This window comes from Tupaia chinensis, unplaced genomic scaffold (genome assembly GCF_000334495.1).
Source record: "Tupaia chinensis unplaced genomic scaffold, TupChi_1.0 Scaffold138601_1, whole genome shotgun sequence".
Taxonomy (NCBI): Eukaryota; Metazoa; Chordata; class Mammalia; order Scandentia; family Tupaiidae; genus Tupaia; species Tupaia belangeri.
The window spans coordinates 593,083-611,812 of record NW_006198494.1 but is presented as its reverse complement, the minus strand read 5'-3'; the positions used below and the strand labels follow the sequence as shown (position 1 = coordinate 611,812).

Here is an 18,730-nt window from a genome sequence, read left to right as displayed (position 1 = left end):
GCGTGTGTGCGCACGTGTGTGCCCAAGATTCCAGGAAGAAAATGGAGGAGAAGGGATTGCAGTGTGGCATACCCCTAGAGGGTGATTTCTCACTTTCCCTCTCACTGTCTCCCTTTCTGTTTCTCTCCATCAAGCGCATGTGCCATAATGCAAAAAACTCTTAAAAAAAAAAAAAAAGAAGAAAGAAAGAAAATGCTGTGAAAAATATTGCCACATAAGCAGATGGAGTGTTACCCACTTAGAAAAAAACAATTGTCAGTGTATTTCAGCTTTGAGAAGGAAAAAGTATCTCGAAAGTGAGCCAAACACTAAAGCAACCACTTACTTTTCTCCCAACCCCCCTCTCCCTTTTAAATCTCTGAAGTACATTCCTAGACACTGACTCTCCTTGACTTGGTACTGAATCTTAGGGGAAATAACTATTCTTACTCCTCTAGTAATGAGCATGCTCTCCTCTCTCCATTTCCACGTGCACTGCAAGCACAGATCTGTTCAAACTTGACCTAAAGTTTCGCTTCATTTATTCATTCAGTCAGGAGGACTAGAGTCAGAAAAAGGGTAGAGGGGCAGGGTCTGGTCCTTTGCCTTAAAAAAAGTAACTGTCCACTGAGAATTAGGTGTTTTGAGCGTGGCCGGTGCTTCGGTTATGTCGCTCAAGTACACAGGCAGTGGCTTCGGTCAGTAGATGGCCTGCTTGTCCAGAGTCTAACTAGTAAGGTGGGAACACACAGTGCCACTTTATTTCTAACTCTGGGAAAGGCCAGGAGCCTGACCAGAACTGTCTACCTCCTCTTCCTCCGCCCACTTCTAGTGACCCCCAGCCAGGAGAAGCATGTTTATGGGGAGCTGGGCAGCAGGTGCACAGATGGGCCAACAGAGCATGGTCCTCTCACAGCCAAGCTGCCTAACTATGTTTCCAAAATCACTTCATCCTTTTAACCAGTGATTTACATTTACTTGATTGTTTTTTTCTTTAAGTCTCTAAATTTTTGCTACGTGTATGAAAGGAAGCATCCTATAGGTAGTGTAAATTAACATCACATATCAGGAATGGAATTTGTGCATTTTCTAGCTGATTTTAGCAAAATTTGTTCTTCAAAAAAATTGTTTTACTGACATATTTTTGAATATAATTTCTCACTTGTAAAGTAGAGGGAAGGGGGGATAAAAAGGCCACCCTTAACAGTGCTATCCCACTCCAAATCAAGGTCAAAACTGTAAGAAACTGGCAGATGGTAAACCTCTTGACCCTTTGTAGCACAATGTATTATCAGAAATTAAATGTGATCTTTTTATCTGATCTCTGGTCTGCGCAGCTGTCAAAGTCTCAAGATTTTATAAGTTTCCATTGTGATGCTAATTTGTCATGATGGCTTTCTCAGTAATTTGTTTCTCAGTTTCAGGGATTATAAAATATTAATCATCCCAGGTGCTGATGGATGCATTAACTAAATGTCTCCACAGCTATGGCCACTCCTTGAGAAGCTTTATGCTCTACAAAGGCCAGCTGAGTATTAGTATTGTTGTTCTGGTGGACGTCATTTTTCCAGAGCACATTCTCTAGCGAGCGCATGCACACTATAGCAAAAATCTCTCTCTAAACAATCCTTTCTCTCTGCCAGAGCTGAGGGCCCTGTTCTGATATCATCCCAGTAATGTTTATAGCTGTGGCAGTGGATATTTTTAATCCCTATTTCACGTGTCTCTAGGTTGCTCTGTAAGAGATATTTAGAAGTGAGCCTTGAGTGCTTGGGAAGCCATTGGAAGGCTTTAAGCACAAGAGTAACAAGAGCTGGTCCTCTTACACCTTCTCTTATACTACTGAAGAAGGGATTTACACTGGTTCTCTAGCTGTCATTGAGTTCACTGTTTCAACATGAGCGATGTTTATTTTCATTTCCATTCTGGTTTAGGTCAGCGGACTCCCAACTCCAGACCTAAGCTGGCAACTAGATGGAAAGCCCATACGCCCTGACAGTGCTCACAAGATGCTCGTGCGTGAGAACGGAGTGCACTCTCTGATCATAGAGCCTGTCACATCACGAGATGCTGGCATCTACACGTGTATAGCCACCAACAGAGCAGGACAGAACTCCTTCAGCCTGGAGCTCGTGGTTGCTGGTAGGCTCTGGGAATCCTTTCTCTCTGCCAGAGGGAGCATCAGGCTTTACGAATGTAAACTAATCCTCCATTATTACCCAACATGGAAAATTAATCTAACTTCTGAAAAAATAGATTTTATCATCAAGATGGCCATTAAAGGCATGTTGTAAGCCCTGGCAAATTAGAAACATTAATTTTTCATACTTCAGTGCAGCCATTATTATTTTTTTCTTTTTCTCACCAACCTGGCTAAGAGAGGGAAGGCTTTAGCAGCTTTTCTGCCTGGATCATTGCTTACATAGGGAAGGGTAATAGGACTCCAAGAACCAAAGAATTTTCTTACACATATACTTCTACATGCACTGTTTTTTAAACTAGGTATTGTTAAAAAAAAACAATATCTAGTTTTTAACATATTGTGCAATGATTTCAAACTTCAAAAGTTTTAAACAACATTGTCATCTAATATCATAGTCCAATTAAACCCAGATTTTGCTTTTTAATTGAGTATACTGTGGATAAATTTGGTAAAAGTATTATATGAAGTTTTACTTCTTGAGATGCCCAAAAAGGAAAATGCATTTATGAAAAGGTTTATACCATCTTTAGGAATTAGACAAAAATAAAGATGCTGATTACCTCATCTCTTTTTTAAAAATAAACATAACAAAATGGAATGTTCATTTTTTAATACAAAGTGCCTCCTGTTTGGCCCTCACACAAGCCCTAAGAAATAATCAGAGCAAACCTCTGACTTTTCCAGGGTTATCTCAGTTTCTCCATATGTAAAATGGGGACCACAATGCCTCATAGAGTTTTTATAAGGATTAAATCTTAAAATGTGTACATATAAACAAGAGGACCATGACATGGTGAGACCCCATCTTAAAACAAACAAAAAATTGGGTCCAACAGATGGCATAATGGTTACCTTGCTGGACTCCTACATAGTCCACTGCAGTTCGAGTCCTGGATCTGGCAGCTTAAAATTCCCACCGGGTGTGTGTGCATGCATGCCCAAAATCCTGAGAGAAGAATGGAGGAAAAGGGGTTGTGGCGTGGCCATCCTCCCTGGGGAACGACTTCTCACTTTCTGTCTCTCTAGCAAGCACATGCACCCTATAACAAAAATCTCTCTCTAAACAATAAAACAAAAACAAAAAAATGGGTATTGAGCTATGCATATCCAGTACCCTACATAGCAAGGCTCCAAATGGTCACTGTTAATTGTACTGGTGAGTTGCTATGACGTTAAGGATTTTACACATTTTATGTTCTTTTCGAGATGGGTCCAGAAAGAATTTGAAATAAGCTGTGGTTCCCACTTCTCCCAGAATACCCTACATCCAATAACCACATAAAATCCAATAAAATTACAACCCTCTATGTGACTCAAGGCCTTCAAGATTCTTAGACCCTTGGAAATTTCAGGTAGAATGTCTATCATCTTTGGATTCTTTCCTAGCTACTTTTCAGTACCACGTTTGTCGTTCCCAACGAGGGGGTGGTGGTAAAGGCCTGCATCCTTAAATTCACTGTTGGTGCCTCAGAAGAAAATAAACCCTAATCCTCTGAAGTGGTTTCCACCACTGATCCAAGAAACCAGTTTGCCCATTGAATGGTAACATTCAGAGCATTATTAACAATCAGTTCTAGCTTGTTCAGACATGTAATAAAGGTATCTTTTATTTATGACTTCCTTCTTTCAAGGTAATAATAAAGTTGTCTGTTTATAGTCTCCTTTGAAAAATACAAACAAATTTATAATGTATAGGATATACAGTCCTAGTTCATAGGAAACCACTTAAAGCTGCCAAATTTACATAAAGATGTCTCCCCTTTGTTTTCTCCTTTAAGCTTTTTGGAACGTGTCATTTAAACCAAGAGTTCCAAATCTTCAGGGTTCTTCAGAGCCAGGGGTTCAGACAGCAGCGAGGGTATCTAAGTGGATCAAGTTCCTAGAAGCACTTGTCCCTCTCAGTGTCACCAGGTGGCAGTGGTTGGTAAAGGCTGTGAGTGAATCGTGACATAATTAGCAGTGAAGCCGTGTTAGCAACGACTTAGGAGTCCCCCGCAGCCTGTCTGACAGGCATTCTGTGGAGCAGATGGCCAGTGGACTGTGTGGGCCCATCAGACTTGAATTAATTGAGAAAAATAAATGAGTGGAATGAAGCATATGAACCTCTGCTTGGTAAAAGACTAATTTGGAGACAGGACTAGCATCTTACCACCTGAAGTGACAAATGGCATTACAGAATAAAAGATCTATTCAGGCATTGATTCTAAAGGCTTCTGACTTCTTTGTAGTGCTCCTTTTGTGTGTCATGGATGGATAAATTCATCTCATGTTTTCTTAGCTAAGGAAGCACACAAACCCCCCGTGTTTATTGAGAAGCTGCAGAACACAGGAGTTGCTGACGGGTACCCAGTAAGGTTGGAATGCCGTGTTGCAGGAGTGCCACCGCCTCAGATATTTTGGAAGAAGGAAAACGAATCACTCACTCACAGCACTGACCGAGTGAGGTAAGACTACACAGTGACTTAACCTATTCATCACTGCTCGGTCCAGAGGGTGTCAGAAAAGATACGCTTCATATAGCACATAAATCCATATATGTGTGAAAGCCATGTTCTTGACTGCATCAAAGGCAAAAATCACTCTGTACCCTAGGTAGGATTAAGGTCTTGAAGGGACGCCTTAATGGTATGTGAATGAGGCGTATTCTGAACTAATCTACTGATTTTTTTAAAGTATTTATTTCCAAAAGAAAAGGTAAGTTCATTTGCTTCAATGGTGACAGACTATTCAGAGATTTTTGTAAAGGCAGACTCTCGACAAGGAATTAAGTGCACAGATTTATTCAACCTCTTGACGTCTGATCTTCTCTCCCATTAACTTTAATGGGGCTAGCAGCCTCTCCAGAATAAGTATGACCCTATTAGCTGCGACGTGCACCATTCTGTTTCTAATGATCTCATTAAAAATGCCGCTTTGTGTCTAAAGCCGCTTGTTAGAAATGTAGACCCCTAATGACTTTATCTTCCTTTCCAGCATGCACCAGGACAATCATGGCTACATCTGCCTGCTCATTCAGGGAGCCACTAAGGAAGATGCTGGGTGGTACACAGTGTCAGCCAAGAACGAAGCAGGGATCGTGTCCTGTACTGCCAGGCTGGACGTTTACAGTGAGTGCCACTTCATCTCTTTGCGTCACATCGACTCACAAAACTATGGACGGTTGGACATCTGGACAGCAATCAGCATTGCTTTGATATAATCTGACAATCAACTGTGGTGTTTTATTTGCCAAAAAAATTCATATTGCTCTCTCTCTTTCTATTTATAGTTTCTCGACATAAATAGTGAACCACACCAGGAGAACAAATACCCAAGTATCACTCAGGAACTTTGAATTATTAGCAAAATATGCATGTGATTTCTTGTACAATGGCTAGGCAGTTATGGCTTCCTTAAGTTAAGCATCTTTAGGAATTAACAGAAGGCAAAGGCCTAACCACATGTTCTTCACATTTTCTTGTTACTGTGTTCTGCAAGTGAGTGCCTTTTAACATTTCTTCCTCGTTATAATCCCGATCGTAATCCTATCACAGTGTCCTAATGCACTCTGAACGTGTGTCCATTGATCCTGGAATGCATCTCTCTGTGGCTTAGCGCTTTCCTCATTAATACATCTGAAGCAGCTCAGCAATAGACTAGTGAGTGTGTGTGTATGTGTGTGTATTTGTGTCCATGCATCCAAAATTTAAAGAAAATTGTTCCTATGGAATTTACAAACTAGTGGGTTATCGGCAAAGTCATGACACATTTTTGCATAGAGAACTACATCATGACTTTTTCAACAACCCAACAGTATGACAGCATTATGTAATCCATTGACATAAAGTCAGTAGAAAAAACAAATTAAGAACTGGTTTCGAATTTACCTCTTCTCAAAAAGAGAAATAACTTTGTTGGGCTCTTTGTGAAATGAGTGGCCTCAACTTTCTCTACTGCCCAATTACTTTTAACTGACTTGTGTTAAAACATCCATCCAGAAGTCTTAACTTTTCTACTTATTGGATATATATATACATATATATATATATTTACAAAACTGAAAAAGGGTAAGGACTAGGAACCTATCGAGCATTTTGAAAGAGTCACTATACTGCTGTATTACTTTAAAATAAACTACTCTTGGGGCCAGCAGGTGGTATAGTGGTTAAGGAGCTGCACGTGACTGATAGTGACTCGAGTCCTGGACCCGGCAGCTTGAAACTCATGCTGGGCACATGTGCATGCATACCCAGAATCCTGAGAGAAGAGTGGAGGAGAAGGGATTGCAGCATGGCCATCCCTCCTGGAGGGATTTTTCACTTTCTCTCTTTCTTTCTCTCCAGCAAGTGTACACTCCCTATAGTAAAAATCTCTCACCAAAAGAAAACACTTATTCTTGGGACAAGCAGTTGGCATGGTGGTTAAGGCTCTGGACTCCCACATAGCCAGCTAAAGTTTGAGTCCTGGACCCACTGGCTTGAAAGTCACACCAGGCACATGTGCATGTGTGCCCAAAATCTCAAGAGGAGAATAGAGGAGATGGGATTATGGTGTAGCCATCGCCCCTAGGGGGGTGATTTCTCACTTTCCCTCTCTCTGTTTCTCTCTAGCAAGTGCATGCACCCTATGGCAAAAACCTAAAACCCTAAAAAAAAAAAAAAACAATTTCTCTTGGTCTTTGTTATCTAGCTGTTATTGTCCCAATACCCTTTATAGAGAGTAAATCGATACCTGAGTAAAATGCAAAAAAAGCCTACATTTTCCATGTTCTACCATGGATGTACTCAGTCATTCACAAAGAATATGTGCTTGATATATAGCAAAAAATAAATTCTGTGTTTACTTGAAACATCTCAGGGTTTTCCAAGTCTACCTTCGTTAAAAATCTTAACTTCCTTTTTTTTTCTTTGTAGCCCAGTGGCACCAGCAGCCACAGAGCACCAAGCCAAAAAAAGTACGGCCCTCGGCCAGTCGCTATGCAGCACTGTCGGACCAGGGACTCGACATCAAAGCAGCGTTCCAGCCTGAAGCCAGCCCATCTCACCTGACACTGAATGCCGGCTTGGTAGAGAGTGAAGACCTGTAATCCGACGTTCTTGTTAAAACGGAAACACTGAAACAGCCATTGCCTTGACCAGCATATTCCTTTTGTCGCATTATGTAAAAGGCAGAAACATCCTTTTGACTAGAAAAACAAAATTTTTTAAACACCAAAATAATATTTTTTTTTCTTATTTGATATACCAAACTTAGAGCTTAGGTGATGCTAATAAAAATATACACATTGCACAGAAAATTCACATTTACTGTCCAGTTGAAAAACTTTCAGAATTGCTGTCATTAAAGTGGTCTGAAATGTCAAAATGCTAAGAATCAGTTAGTTGTTCAAAGGTAATCACCATTTGTATTATCTACAAGTGCCTTTAAACACAGGCTATAGGTGCTACATAGTGTGAGATGTTTAGCATAAGGCAATTGTACCATGAATACACTATACTCAGCAGTGTGTACAGACAGCGACGGTGAACCAAGTGCAATAGGGAAGGCGGGAAAAGGAAGAGGGAACGACAAAGAAATCTAAGTAAATGCCTTGTCTTTGCTAGCTGCTTTCTGTGAAACCATCAGGAAGGAACTCCTTGCCTTAAATTTTATTCATATCCAGAGTTTTCTAACAAGGTTAATACCTTGGTTCTTAACTTTCTTCTTTTTATGTGTAGTTTTTTTTCTGTTTTTTTTTCCCCCCCCTCCAACCTTGGTAGAAGGCTTATTTACAAACCATATTAAGAGGCTAATTTAAATCATAGAAAATATTGGAAATAAAGCAGAAATATGTTACAATTCATTCCACACTTTTGTCTAAACCACCTAAATGACCACACCAGGTAGTATTGGGAGGAAAGAAGTTTAGATAGAAATAGGAAGAGCAGGAGAGGTGACAAAGGCCAGGCTTTTCTTTGGTTTTCTTCAAAATTAATTTTTCAAAATAGGTTTAGAAAAAGAACTAACAACACTGCCATCCACAAGTCGAGTCAGCTGGCGGTTTGGAGCACATGTGCTATGGGGATTTCAGTGTATCTGGAGTTTGTGTTGCAGTTGAAGATTTTAGATGTGTAGAGCAAGTTGAAAATGGATTGAGACTGCAAGAGTGGCCTAAGTGAGAAATTGCCTGTAGGATCTAGTCTGCTGGAGGGAAATGGAGACTTGAGCAACAGAAACAAGTTTGTAACATATTATTTTCAATGACGTCAAGATACGGTGAATGGAAATCGTGCGTTTACTTCCCTGCTGTCATGAAACCTTACCTTAAAAAGGTGCTGGGTTCCAAGCAGGTTTAAAGGCATCTCAGCAGAGACTTCTTGTGGAATGCATGTGATTCTGCCTCGGCTAGACTGAGTTCATTCTGACCAGACTTGATGGTTTTAAGTCGGAACCAATAAATTCTGAAAAGGAGAAAAAATAATTTGGCCAGATAGTATAAAACATGAGGCTTTAATGGTACTTTGCTATAAAAAGAAAACACTGTGTTCCTTATGCAAAACACATGTATCTTTCATTATTTATAATAAAAGTGTTGAACTCTCTTAGCTCAGTTACTCAATTCATATGTAGTATTTTTTAAATAATTTTATATCTGTGTACCACCCCATATATTTCATATTACTGCTTCACGTGTACAGCTTTCTACTTTGTAATAACACCAACCAACCAAGTTTTAAGTGATTAACAGGCTCAAGCACCGGGTGGCAGATACTCTATGTAGTGTGGTACAAATTTCTTGGACCATACTTACATGCGTTGCTCATACGGAGTTTAAGATCCCATACAAAGTCTCTCATAGACCTAGGTTGTAGAATGATGACTTATGTCATACATTACTTGCCAAATTTTTCTGAATGTGACCTGCTCATTTGCTGGGTTTGGGGTTAACTAGCATTATTTTGCCTCCTTTTATGTTGTATTTATATTAAAAAAAAAAAAGTACTATCATGCTACTTTGGATTGTTGTGCTGGTGTAATATGGATTTCACATCAATAAATATTTAACGAATAATAGTTGCAAGTTTGTGAAGCAAAATATTCCATTGTTTTAGTTTTCTGTTGCTGCTGTAATAAGTTAGCACAAACTTAGACCTCAGACATCACTCATATATCACTCACAGTTATGTGGATAAGAGGTTTATGCATGATGTGGCTGAGTTCTCTAATATATATAGTTAAAATCATTGTATCAGGGGACCAACAGGTGGCACAGTGGTTAAGACACTGGACTCCCACATAGCTGACCATGGGTCAAGACCTGGACCTGGTTGCTCAAAACTCATGCCAGGCTCATATGCATGTGTGCCTAAAATCCCTAGAGAACAATGGCAGAGAAGGGATTGCAGCATGACCATCCCCCCCACCCCAGGGGATGATTTCTCACTTTCTCTCCATTGCTCCAGTAAGCACATGCACCCTGTAGCAAAAATCTCAAAAAAAAAAAAAAAAAAGTCACTGTGTCAGCTGAGTTGCATTCCCATCTAGAGCTCAACATCATCTTCAAAGCTAAATTATGACAAAATTCAGTTTACTGCAGATACAGGACAGGTCTCCTTTAGTCTCTCAGCCAGGAACAACTCTCAGCTCCTGATGGTCACCTGAATTCCTTGTCAGGTAATCCCTCCATCTTCAAAGACAGCAGTTAGAATCTCCTCATGTTGTGATACTCTCATTATGGCCTAGTCCCTTTTAGTTCAAGCCCACCCAAATACTCTCCCTTTGTTAAAGTCACCTACTTTGAAACCTTAATTACATCTGTTAAATCCTTTCAAAGAAGTGACTAGATTCTTTTTTTTTTTTTTTTGGAGAGGTTTTTGCTATAGGGCACGTGCGCTCACCAGAAAGACAGAGAGACAGAAAGCGAGAAATCATCCCCCAAGGGGGATGGCCATGCCACAATCCCTTCTCCTCCATTCTCCTCTCGGGATCTTGGGCAAGCACACATGCACACACGCCCGTGGTGAGTTTAAGCCACCGGGTACGAGACTCAAACCGCGGTTAGCTATATGAGAGTTCAATAACATAGCCATTACACTAACTGCTGGTCCCTAGATTCATTTTTGATTAGATAACTGAAAATGTGTGTATGCTAGAGGATGGGGATATTGAGGACTGTCTTGGAATTCTGCCTATCAGTTTACTGTATGTATGTATGTAAATACAATGCCACAGCTTACAGGGTACATGAACTACAATGAGATGATGGAATTACAAACAAGACATCAAGGAAGAAAATATGGGTATAAATAGCACAATGAATAAGGCTGTACATGCACATGTAAACATACTATTCATATATACACACATGTATAGCATTAGCATCTGGAGTGTTACAGCAGATAGACAATATGTTTGATCCTAGATATTCTGCTACAAGAAAAAAAGAAAAAAGATAAAGCTGGTCATTTATATAATTCGCAGCCTCCATAAGGTAAAAACTTTTTATCCTTTACGTAAGTTATCTGATGGAGCTTTGAAGACATTTGATTTAGACCAGAACTGTATTTCACATTGTCCCCTACACCTCATGACTTCTTCCTTGCTATGTAGCTTATAAAGTCCATATGTATTGGTTGTCAGGAAAGTCATAATGCATTTTTTTTTTTGTTTTCTTTTTTTGGAGAGGTTTTTACTATAGGGCGCGTGCGCTTGCCAGACAGACAGAGACAGAGAGACAGAAAGCGAGAAATCACCCCCCAGGGGGGGATGGCCACGCTGCAATCCCTTCTCCATTCTCCTCTCATGATCTTGGGCGTGCACGCACACACACCCGGCGTGAGTTTAAGCCACTGGTTCCAGGACTCGAACCGCGGTCGACTACATAGGAGTCCAGCGACATAGCCATTACGCTAACTGCTGGTCCCCATAATGCATTTTTGCATAGAAACATGCATTGTGATTTTCCAGACAATCCAGTATTTCAATATTGAATTGATTTTCCCTATGACCTTAAGTAACACGTGACAATTACTTTATCTTGTTCAGTAACTGGAAGTTACTCTATGATAATGTAAATCTTGATTCCTTTAAACTGTAGAAATATGAATTCTACAGTATGGTGATAACCTGGATTTAAAAGAACCTGGTTTTGAAGTTGGCCAACCAGGATTTGAATCCTGCTCTGTGGATCACAAGTGACCCAAGAGCAAGTTACTTTACCTTCCCAAGCTTCAGCTTCCGTATCTGTAAAATTGACATAAAAATACTATCACTAGGGGCCAGCAGGTGACATGATGGTTAAGGCACTGGATACTCCACATGGCTGACCACAGTTTGAGTCCCAGACCTGGTGGCTTGTTTTCTCACTTTCCCTCTCTCTCTCTGTCTGATCAAATTAAAATGAATGAATGAATGAATAAATAAAATTAAATAATCTTTTTTAAAAATAGTATCTCTGTTGGAATTGTGAAGATTATAAGAGATATTAATATGTATAAAATTTTAACATGGTATCAGGAATATACTCAGCAAAAAATGTCGATATTTTAATGCAGTTGGAAATGAAGATAATTTGCTAAAATTATTTCAGTTATAAAATGTGGACTTCCAATAGGTGGGCAGATGGTAAAATTTGTGAAATTAGATGGGAAAGAAAAATTATTAACCCCTCATTGAAATTTAGAAATCCTGGGACCAGCAGTTGGCGTAATGGCTATGTCGCTGGACTCCCATGTAGTTGATGGCGGTTCACGTTCAGGACCTGGTGGCTTAAAACTCACACTGGGCACATGTACGTGTGTGCCCAAGATCCCAAGAGGAGAATGAAGAAGGGATTATGGCGTGACCATTTCTTGCTTTCTGTCTCTGTCTCTCTCTGTCTTTCTGGCAAGTGCATGCGCCCTACAGCAAAAACCTCTCCAAAAAAAAAAAAAAATAGAAATCCCCTAAACTGTGAGCATACGCAACAAAATAAAACTATTATAAAAGTACCTGTGATTATCTCAGTAGTTACGTTACTGATATTATAAATATCTGAAACACTATTGGGTCATCAGAAAAGTCAGGACACATGACACATTTTTGCATAGAAAAATATATCATGGGATTCCACCATGGCATACCGAGGCCAGGGCCAGAAAGTGCAGAAGGTGATGGCGCAGCCCATCAACCTCATCTTCAGATACTTGCAAAATAGATCCCGGATTCAGCTGTGGCTCTATGAGCAAGTAAATATGCGGATAGAAGGTTGTATCGTTGGTTTGGACGAGTATATGAACCTTGTATTAGATGATGCAGAGGAGAATCATTCTAAAACAAAGTCAAGAAAAACAACTGGGTTGGATCATGTTAATAGGAGATGCTATAACTCTGCTGCAAAGTGTCTCCTACTAGAAATGATAAAGGAAGTGAGAACTTGCTGAGAAGAGTAGTTTGTTCCCTTCGTGGAGAGTATAGTTCTAAAAATTTGTTCATATTGTTTTGATTACCCTTACGTTATTACTAGTTGGCAATAAATGCTGTGGGATTGTTTTTATTAAAAGAAAAGAAAAATATATCATGACTTTCGATTACCCAATATTTATACTCAGTACTATTTCAAAATTACAATAGTAAATTTGATGCTTGATTTTATAAGCATGTGTATTATTATATCATAAAGGTTGGTTTTTTTCATAGTTTGATCATTTAATACTTTGATAGGTACTATCAAATGTTAAAATTTTCATATTATAATTTTAAAATGTTTAATTTGTAAATATATTTATGAATTTAAATATTAATTTTCAAATAATTCCTTTTCTACATTTTATGCATCTATAAGCATTATTTTGACAAGGGCTCCATAAGATTCACCTGAATGTCAAAAATATATATGGCTGGGACCAGCAGATGGCATCATGGTTATGTCGCTGATCTCTCATGGATTCGACTGCAGTTTGAGTCCCAGAGCCAACGGCTTAAAACTCATGCCAGGTGCATGTGTGTGCATGCCAAAATCCCGAGAGAAGAATGGAGAAGGGATTGTGACATGGCCATCCCACCTGGCGGCAGGGGGGAGGGGGTGATTTCTAGCCTTCTGTCTCTCTGTCTCTGTCTCTCTGGCAAGTGCATGCACCCTATAGCAAAATCTCTCTCCAAAAAAAAATGTATATGGCACAAAAAAGTTAGAACTATACTCTAGGACTGGCCCCACAGCCTTTTGGGTAAAATAGCTGGATACCACAGAGCCAAGGGCAGTAGGACTCTTGACCCCAGTGGCTTGAAAAACACGTCCAGCATGTGTGCACGCATACCCAAACCCCAACAGGATGGAGAGGAGAAGGGATTGTGTGACCACTCCCCTCTGGGGGTGTGCTTTCTCCTTCTTTTTCTGAGGCTACCTCTAGTGCATGCACACTCCCTCTGGCAATTAAAAAGAATAAAAATTTTAAGATAAAAATTAAAAACTGCCCTAGAGAAAGTCAAATGTGCAGAAAAGGATACATGACAAGAATGTTCATTCCAACATTGTGTGGGAAAAAATTGAGAAAAGTCTTATTGCACATTAGTAGGAAAAGAAAGAAACCATAATCTCACACAATGGAATATTACTACTCAGAGGTAAAGTGAGGAACTGAATTTATATCTATCAACATAGATAAATACCAAGAATAATGGTGACAAAAGGATATTACAAAAAAGATGTGTATAGTATAGGTTGATATAAATCAAGTATGCACATTTTTTAAAAAAGCTTTTTTTTAAGATGCATGGAAATAATGCCAATTTCAGGACAAAGCTACGCTGGAAGGAATGATGAATAAGAGGAACTTCAGAAATATCTATGTTTTTACTTTTTAAAATTGATTATATGAAATACGGGAAAATGTCACCATCTGTAAATGGAGATAAGTAGAAATTTTTTATGTATGTTCTTCATGTTTGAATTATTTCATTATGAGAAATTACCTTTCTTTTTTTTATAGTTTTTGCTATAGGGCATGTGTCCTTGCCAAAGAGACGGAGAGAAAAAGGGAAAGTGAGAAAGCACCCCACAGGGGCAGTGGCCATGCCGGTGATCCCTTCTCCTCTGTTCTTTCTCAGGATTTTGTGCATGCACGCACATGCACCTGGTGCGTTTTTCAAGCAACTAGGTCTGGGACTCGAACTGCACTGTCAGTTGTGAGATCCAGCTGCCTTAATATTCATGCCACCTGCTAGCCCTGAGAAATGATCTTTTCTCTCTCCTTTTTTTTTCAATTTGCTGGAGGGAGTATGCACCCACAGGAGTGAAACAGAAAGAGGGAAAGTGAGAAAGCACTCCCCATTGGGGACGGTCACACCACAGTGCCCTCTCCTCCATTTCTCCTTTGGGATTTTGAGCAGGCACATACACCCACCATTTTCAAACCAACAGGTCCAAGACTCCAAATGCGCCATCGGCCATGCAGGATCCAACTGCCTTAACCACTACACCACCAGCTGGCCCAATAAATTCTATTTTTTTTAACTGCCAGAATGCACAAGCATTTGCCAGAGGGAGAAAGCATTCCCCAGTGGGTGCACTACAACCCTTTTCCTCTGTTCCTCCATCCCATCAGGATTTGGAGCATGCATATATGCACCCAGTGAGTTTTTCAAAACACCAGGTCCGGGACTCCAACCACAGTCAGTTATGTGAGACCAGGCTTCTTTAACCACTGTACCACAGGGCCAGCCCCTTAAATGTTTAAATATTTAAGATGTTATAAATATATAATGAGCTGAAGGTTCATGATGGGAAGCAGTTGAAAGGAATTTAAAAATAAGAACATTATGCTAAGATCCTCACAGACAAATGCTACAATTCCACTTAGGTGAGGTACCTAAAATAGTCAAACTCTTAGAAACAGAAAGCTGCCAGGAGCAGGGGGGGAGGAGGACCTGTTCAATAGATAGGAGCTTCAGTCATGGGAGAAGAAAAAGTTCCAGAGCTCCACTACACACAGTATGCACAGGGTTAACAGCACTGCACTGTGCCCTTAAAATGTGTTCAGAAGGTAAAGACGTACACTGATTAAATGTAAATAAAAGAATAAATTTAAAAAATTAAATAGGGACCAGCAGTTAGCATAATGGCTATGTCGCTGGACTCCTATGTAGTCGACCGCAGTTTGAGTTCTAAACCAAACTCACGTCGGGCACATGTGTATGCGTGCCCAAGATCCCAAGAGGAGAATGGAGGAGAAGGGATTGCAGCGTGGCCATCCCCCCTGGGGGGTAATTTCTTGCTTTCTGTCTCTGTCTCTGTCTGTCTGTCTGGTGACTGCATGTACCCTATAGCAAAAACCTCTCCAAAAATTAATTAGTTAATTAATTAATTAATTTAATTAAATAAAGACTACCGCGGGGGGGGTGGGGGGGGAGGAGAAGGTAAGTATAATATTGTGGGGTTTTAATTCTAATTTTAAAAAATAAAGCCATACATAGACAGGACAAGAAGTCTGTACTTTACAGGAAATGAGAAGCTATTGAACATTCTTTGCAGAAATTCGTTGATATATTAGAAAAATGTATGGAGATTATACTGGTGGGTATGTGATGAAGCAATGACAGAAGTAAAGACTAGACCTAAACTAATGAATGAGAAGAGAGTTGTAATCATGTAATACCAGAAGAGGATTTTGGAAAGAGAATGGGAAGATGAAATATAAAAGAAGAATCAAGATCTGGTGCTGAGTGGTTATAGATGGTGAGAGAAGAAAATAAGTTAAAATGCACCAGGAGTTCAACACTGAGTAGGTAGGATGGTGGTGACCAGACCAGCAAGGTCAGGAAGAGAATCTAGTTTGGGAAAGGAAGTGGTTTTCGTTGCATACTCATTGAACTCCAAGTGGAAGCATGCACCAAGTAGTAGGTGATACAGCAGGACACAGGAATGAAAGACTACCAGAGACCACGGCAAATACTCAAATTTATAAATTCCACTATTGGGACCAGCAGTTTGTGTAGTGGCTATGTCACTGGACTCCTACGTAGTCTACCGCGATTCAAGTTCTGGACCCAGCGGCTTAAACTCACACCAGGCGTGTGTGCGTATATGCCCAAAATCCCAAGAGGAGAATGGAGGAGAAGGGATTGCGGTGTGGCCATCCCCCCGGGGGGGTGATTTCTCATTTTCTGTCTCTCTGTCTTTCCAGCAAGTCCATGTGCCCTATAGCAAAACCACCTCCAAAAAAAAAAGAAAGTGTAAATTCCATAAATATTTGGGAATCATATGCTAAAGGTTGCAATTCAAACTGTAAAGATAAGTTCTTTGAGAATGAAAACTCTTAGAAGTTTCTGGAGCCTAGAGCCTGGGAAGTGCTCGGTTGTTATACAAATATGAAGAAGGCTCAAGTTGTGCCAAGTGATGAAAGGTATGGCTACTGATTGACTGATTATGAAAATATAATTTCATATAGGTTTTATCTAAGAAGAAAACAGAATTTATGGGGAAAGAGAAATAGCACACACAAAAACACTCCAAAAAGTCACATAAATAAACTACTGTACCTAATTCAGAAAAAAACCTCCTCCTCGATTGAAATGGATATAGTTGTTGACTATAATTTGGGTGAACTATATATTCTTGCCTTTGATGTGTGAAATAAGAAAAACCATGTCAAGAGAAAATTGTTCTGTATATATAGTAAAATCTCCCCACCCATAAGTTTCTGTTAAAATTTTTATTATACTCAGATAAGATCCATTATCCTTTCCTAAAGCATGAGAATTTATCTCAAAAGATGTTAAACCACTCGTGTGGAGGATAATTACAAAAAGAATGGGCAAATGAAAGCCTGAGTACAAATAAAGACTGACAATGCAGCTTTGTGAAGAATAAAAGAAAGCCGAGAGAGGTAGTTAACCCTGAGGACCATCGGAGGCTTCAAAGAAGTCGGAAAGTTGGCGGGTGTCAGCACCCTGCTCCACTGACAGGCTCTCACACACAGTTATCTCAGGTAAAACCAAAAGGCCATCCATAACCCGGCACACGGAAGAAGGCTTGGGAAAGCTTGCCTCGGCCATCGTAAGTTGAGCAGAGTTTTAAAAGGTCACTCACAACCTTTCCTATCATAAAAATCAAAGTATAGTTGAAGTCAACAACTTCAAGTCATTATGTCAGAGAGAAGTTGACCACATGACTGGGAGACTCAACTAGCACCACAAAAAGCCTCTGAGAACACATGGTTTTACCAGAATCTGACTGAAAATATTCTGCATAGACTAAAAGATTTTAAGCAATCAAAGGCTAAGAAATGCTCTTTAAATGCATAAAATGTTGGCATTCCTTTTGGGGGAAAAAAAGTGTCTTTATTATTCTAGTAAAGAAAAATATTTACAGGTAACCAAAAGCTTAAACAGACAAGACCAACAAATAGCGTACTGGTTACATCGCTGGACTCTCAGAATAGTCAACTGCAGTTCAAGTCCTGGGCCTGGTGCCTTGAGACTCACACCAGGCACATACGTGTTTGTGCCCAAAATTCAGAGAGGAGAATAGAAAAGAAGGGATTGTGGCACAGTCATTCGCCCTGAGGGGGTGATTTCTCACTTTTCCTCTCACTGTCTCTCTCTCGAGTGAGTACATGCATCCTAAGGAAAAAAAAAAAAAGAAACCACAAGACACAAGACATAGTTCAATAATTAATTTGGATAATACATGTTCTCTAAAACTAATTCATTCTTCTAAAAAATTAGTATCTCGGGTCAGTAGGTGGCACAAAGGTTAAGGCACTGGATCCAACATGGCTGACTATGCAGTTGGAGTCCTGGAATGAATTACTTGAAGAACATGCTGGGTATGTGTTCATGTGTGCCAAATTCCCAAGAGAGGAATGGAGGAGAAGGGATTACAGTGTGGCCATAGCCTCTAGGAGATGTGCTTTCTCACTTTCCTTCTCTCTCTCTTTCTCTCTCTCTTTCTGTCCCTCTCTAGCGAGTACACATGCCCTATAGTAAAAACTTTAAAAAAAAATTATTTCTCCCATAAGCAAGAAAGAGAGAGGAAGATAGGAAAATAAGACCCCTGATAGAATCTTTTTTTTGAGAGGTTTTTTTTTTGTTGTTGTTGTTTGTTTTGTTTTGTTTTGTTTTGCTATAGGGTGCATGTGCTCACCAGACAGACAGAGAGAGATAAAGAGACAGAAAGCGAGAAATCACCCCCCCCGGGGGGATGGCCATGCCACAATCCCTTCTCCTCCATTCTCCCCTTGGGATCTTGGGCACGCACGCACGCACATGCACCCTGCATGAGTTTCAAGCCACCGGATCCGGGACGCGAACCTCAGTCGACTACATGGGAGTCCAGTGACATAGCCATTACACTAACTGCTGCTCTCCCCTGATAGAATCTTGATACCTCGCCTACCCACAGCACAGCCACCTTTGATCATGTACAAATGCATACCCTGTGTTCTCAGGGGGTCTCCTAAAGGAAACCCAGAACTCTCCCATGGGTCAGGCTTGCAGAGTGTCACATTTTATTGCTATACTATCATCTGGCACCACACATTACAATTCTTCAGAAGAAAGAACACCGGGGGTCGGCTGATGGTGTGGTGGTTAAAGGCTCTGGACTCCCACATG

General features: G+C 40.1%; 1 protein-coding gene and 1 pseudogene across 1 annotated transcript in view; both read left to right on the top strand.

Moving 5' to 3' along the window:
* The window catches only part of PALLD (palladin, cytoskeletal associated protein), a 121,285-nt gene extending 112,073 nt beyond the window's left edge, over positions 1-9,212 (top strand). Inside the window, exons 12-15 of the mRNA XM_006161454.3 lie at positions 1,914-2,121; positions 4,461-4,626; positions 5,156-5,289; positions 7,075-9,212. Of these exons, the coding sequence (XP_006161516.1) occupies positions 1,914-2,121; positions 4,461-4,626; positions 5,156-5,289; positions 7,075-7,247 (681 nt within the window). The 3' untranslated portion in view covers positions 7,248-9,212. The remainder of the gene's footprint in view (positions 1-1,913; positions 2,122-4,460; positions 4,627-5,155; positions 5,290-7,074) is intronic.
* Positions 9,213-12,067: 2,855 nt separating this feature from the next.
* LOC102488765 (small nuclear ribonucleoprotein E pseudogene) lies at positions 12,068-12,710 on the top strand (annotated as a pseudogene).
* The last annotated feature ends 6,020 nt before the right edge of the window (positions 12,711-18,730 follow it).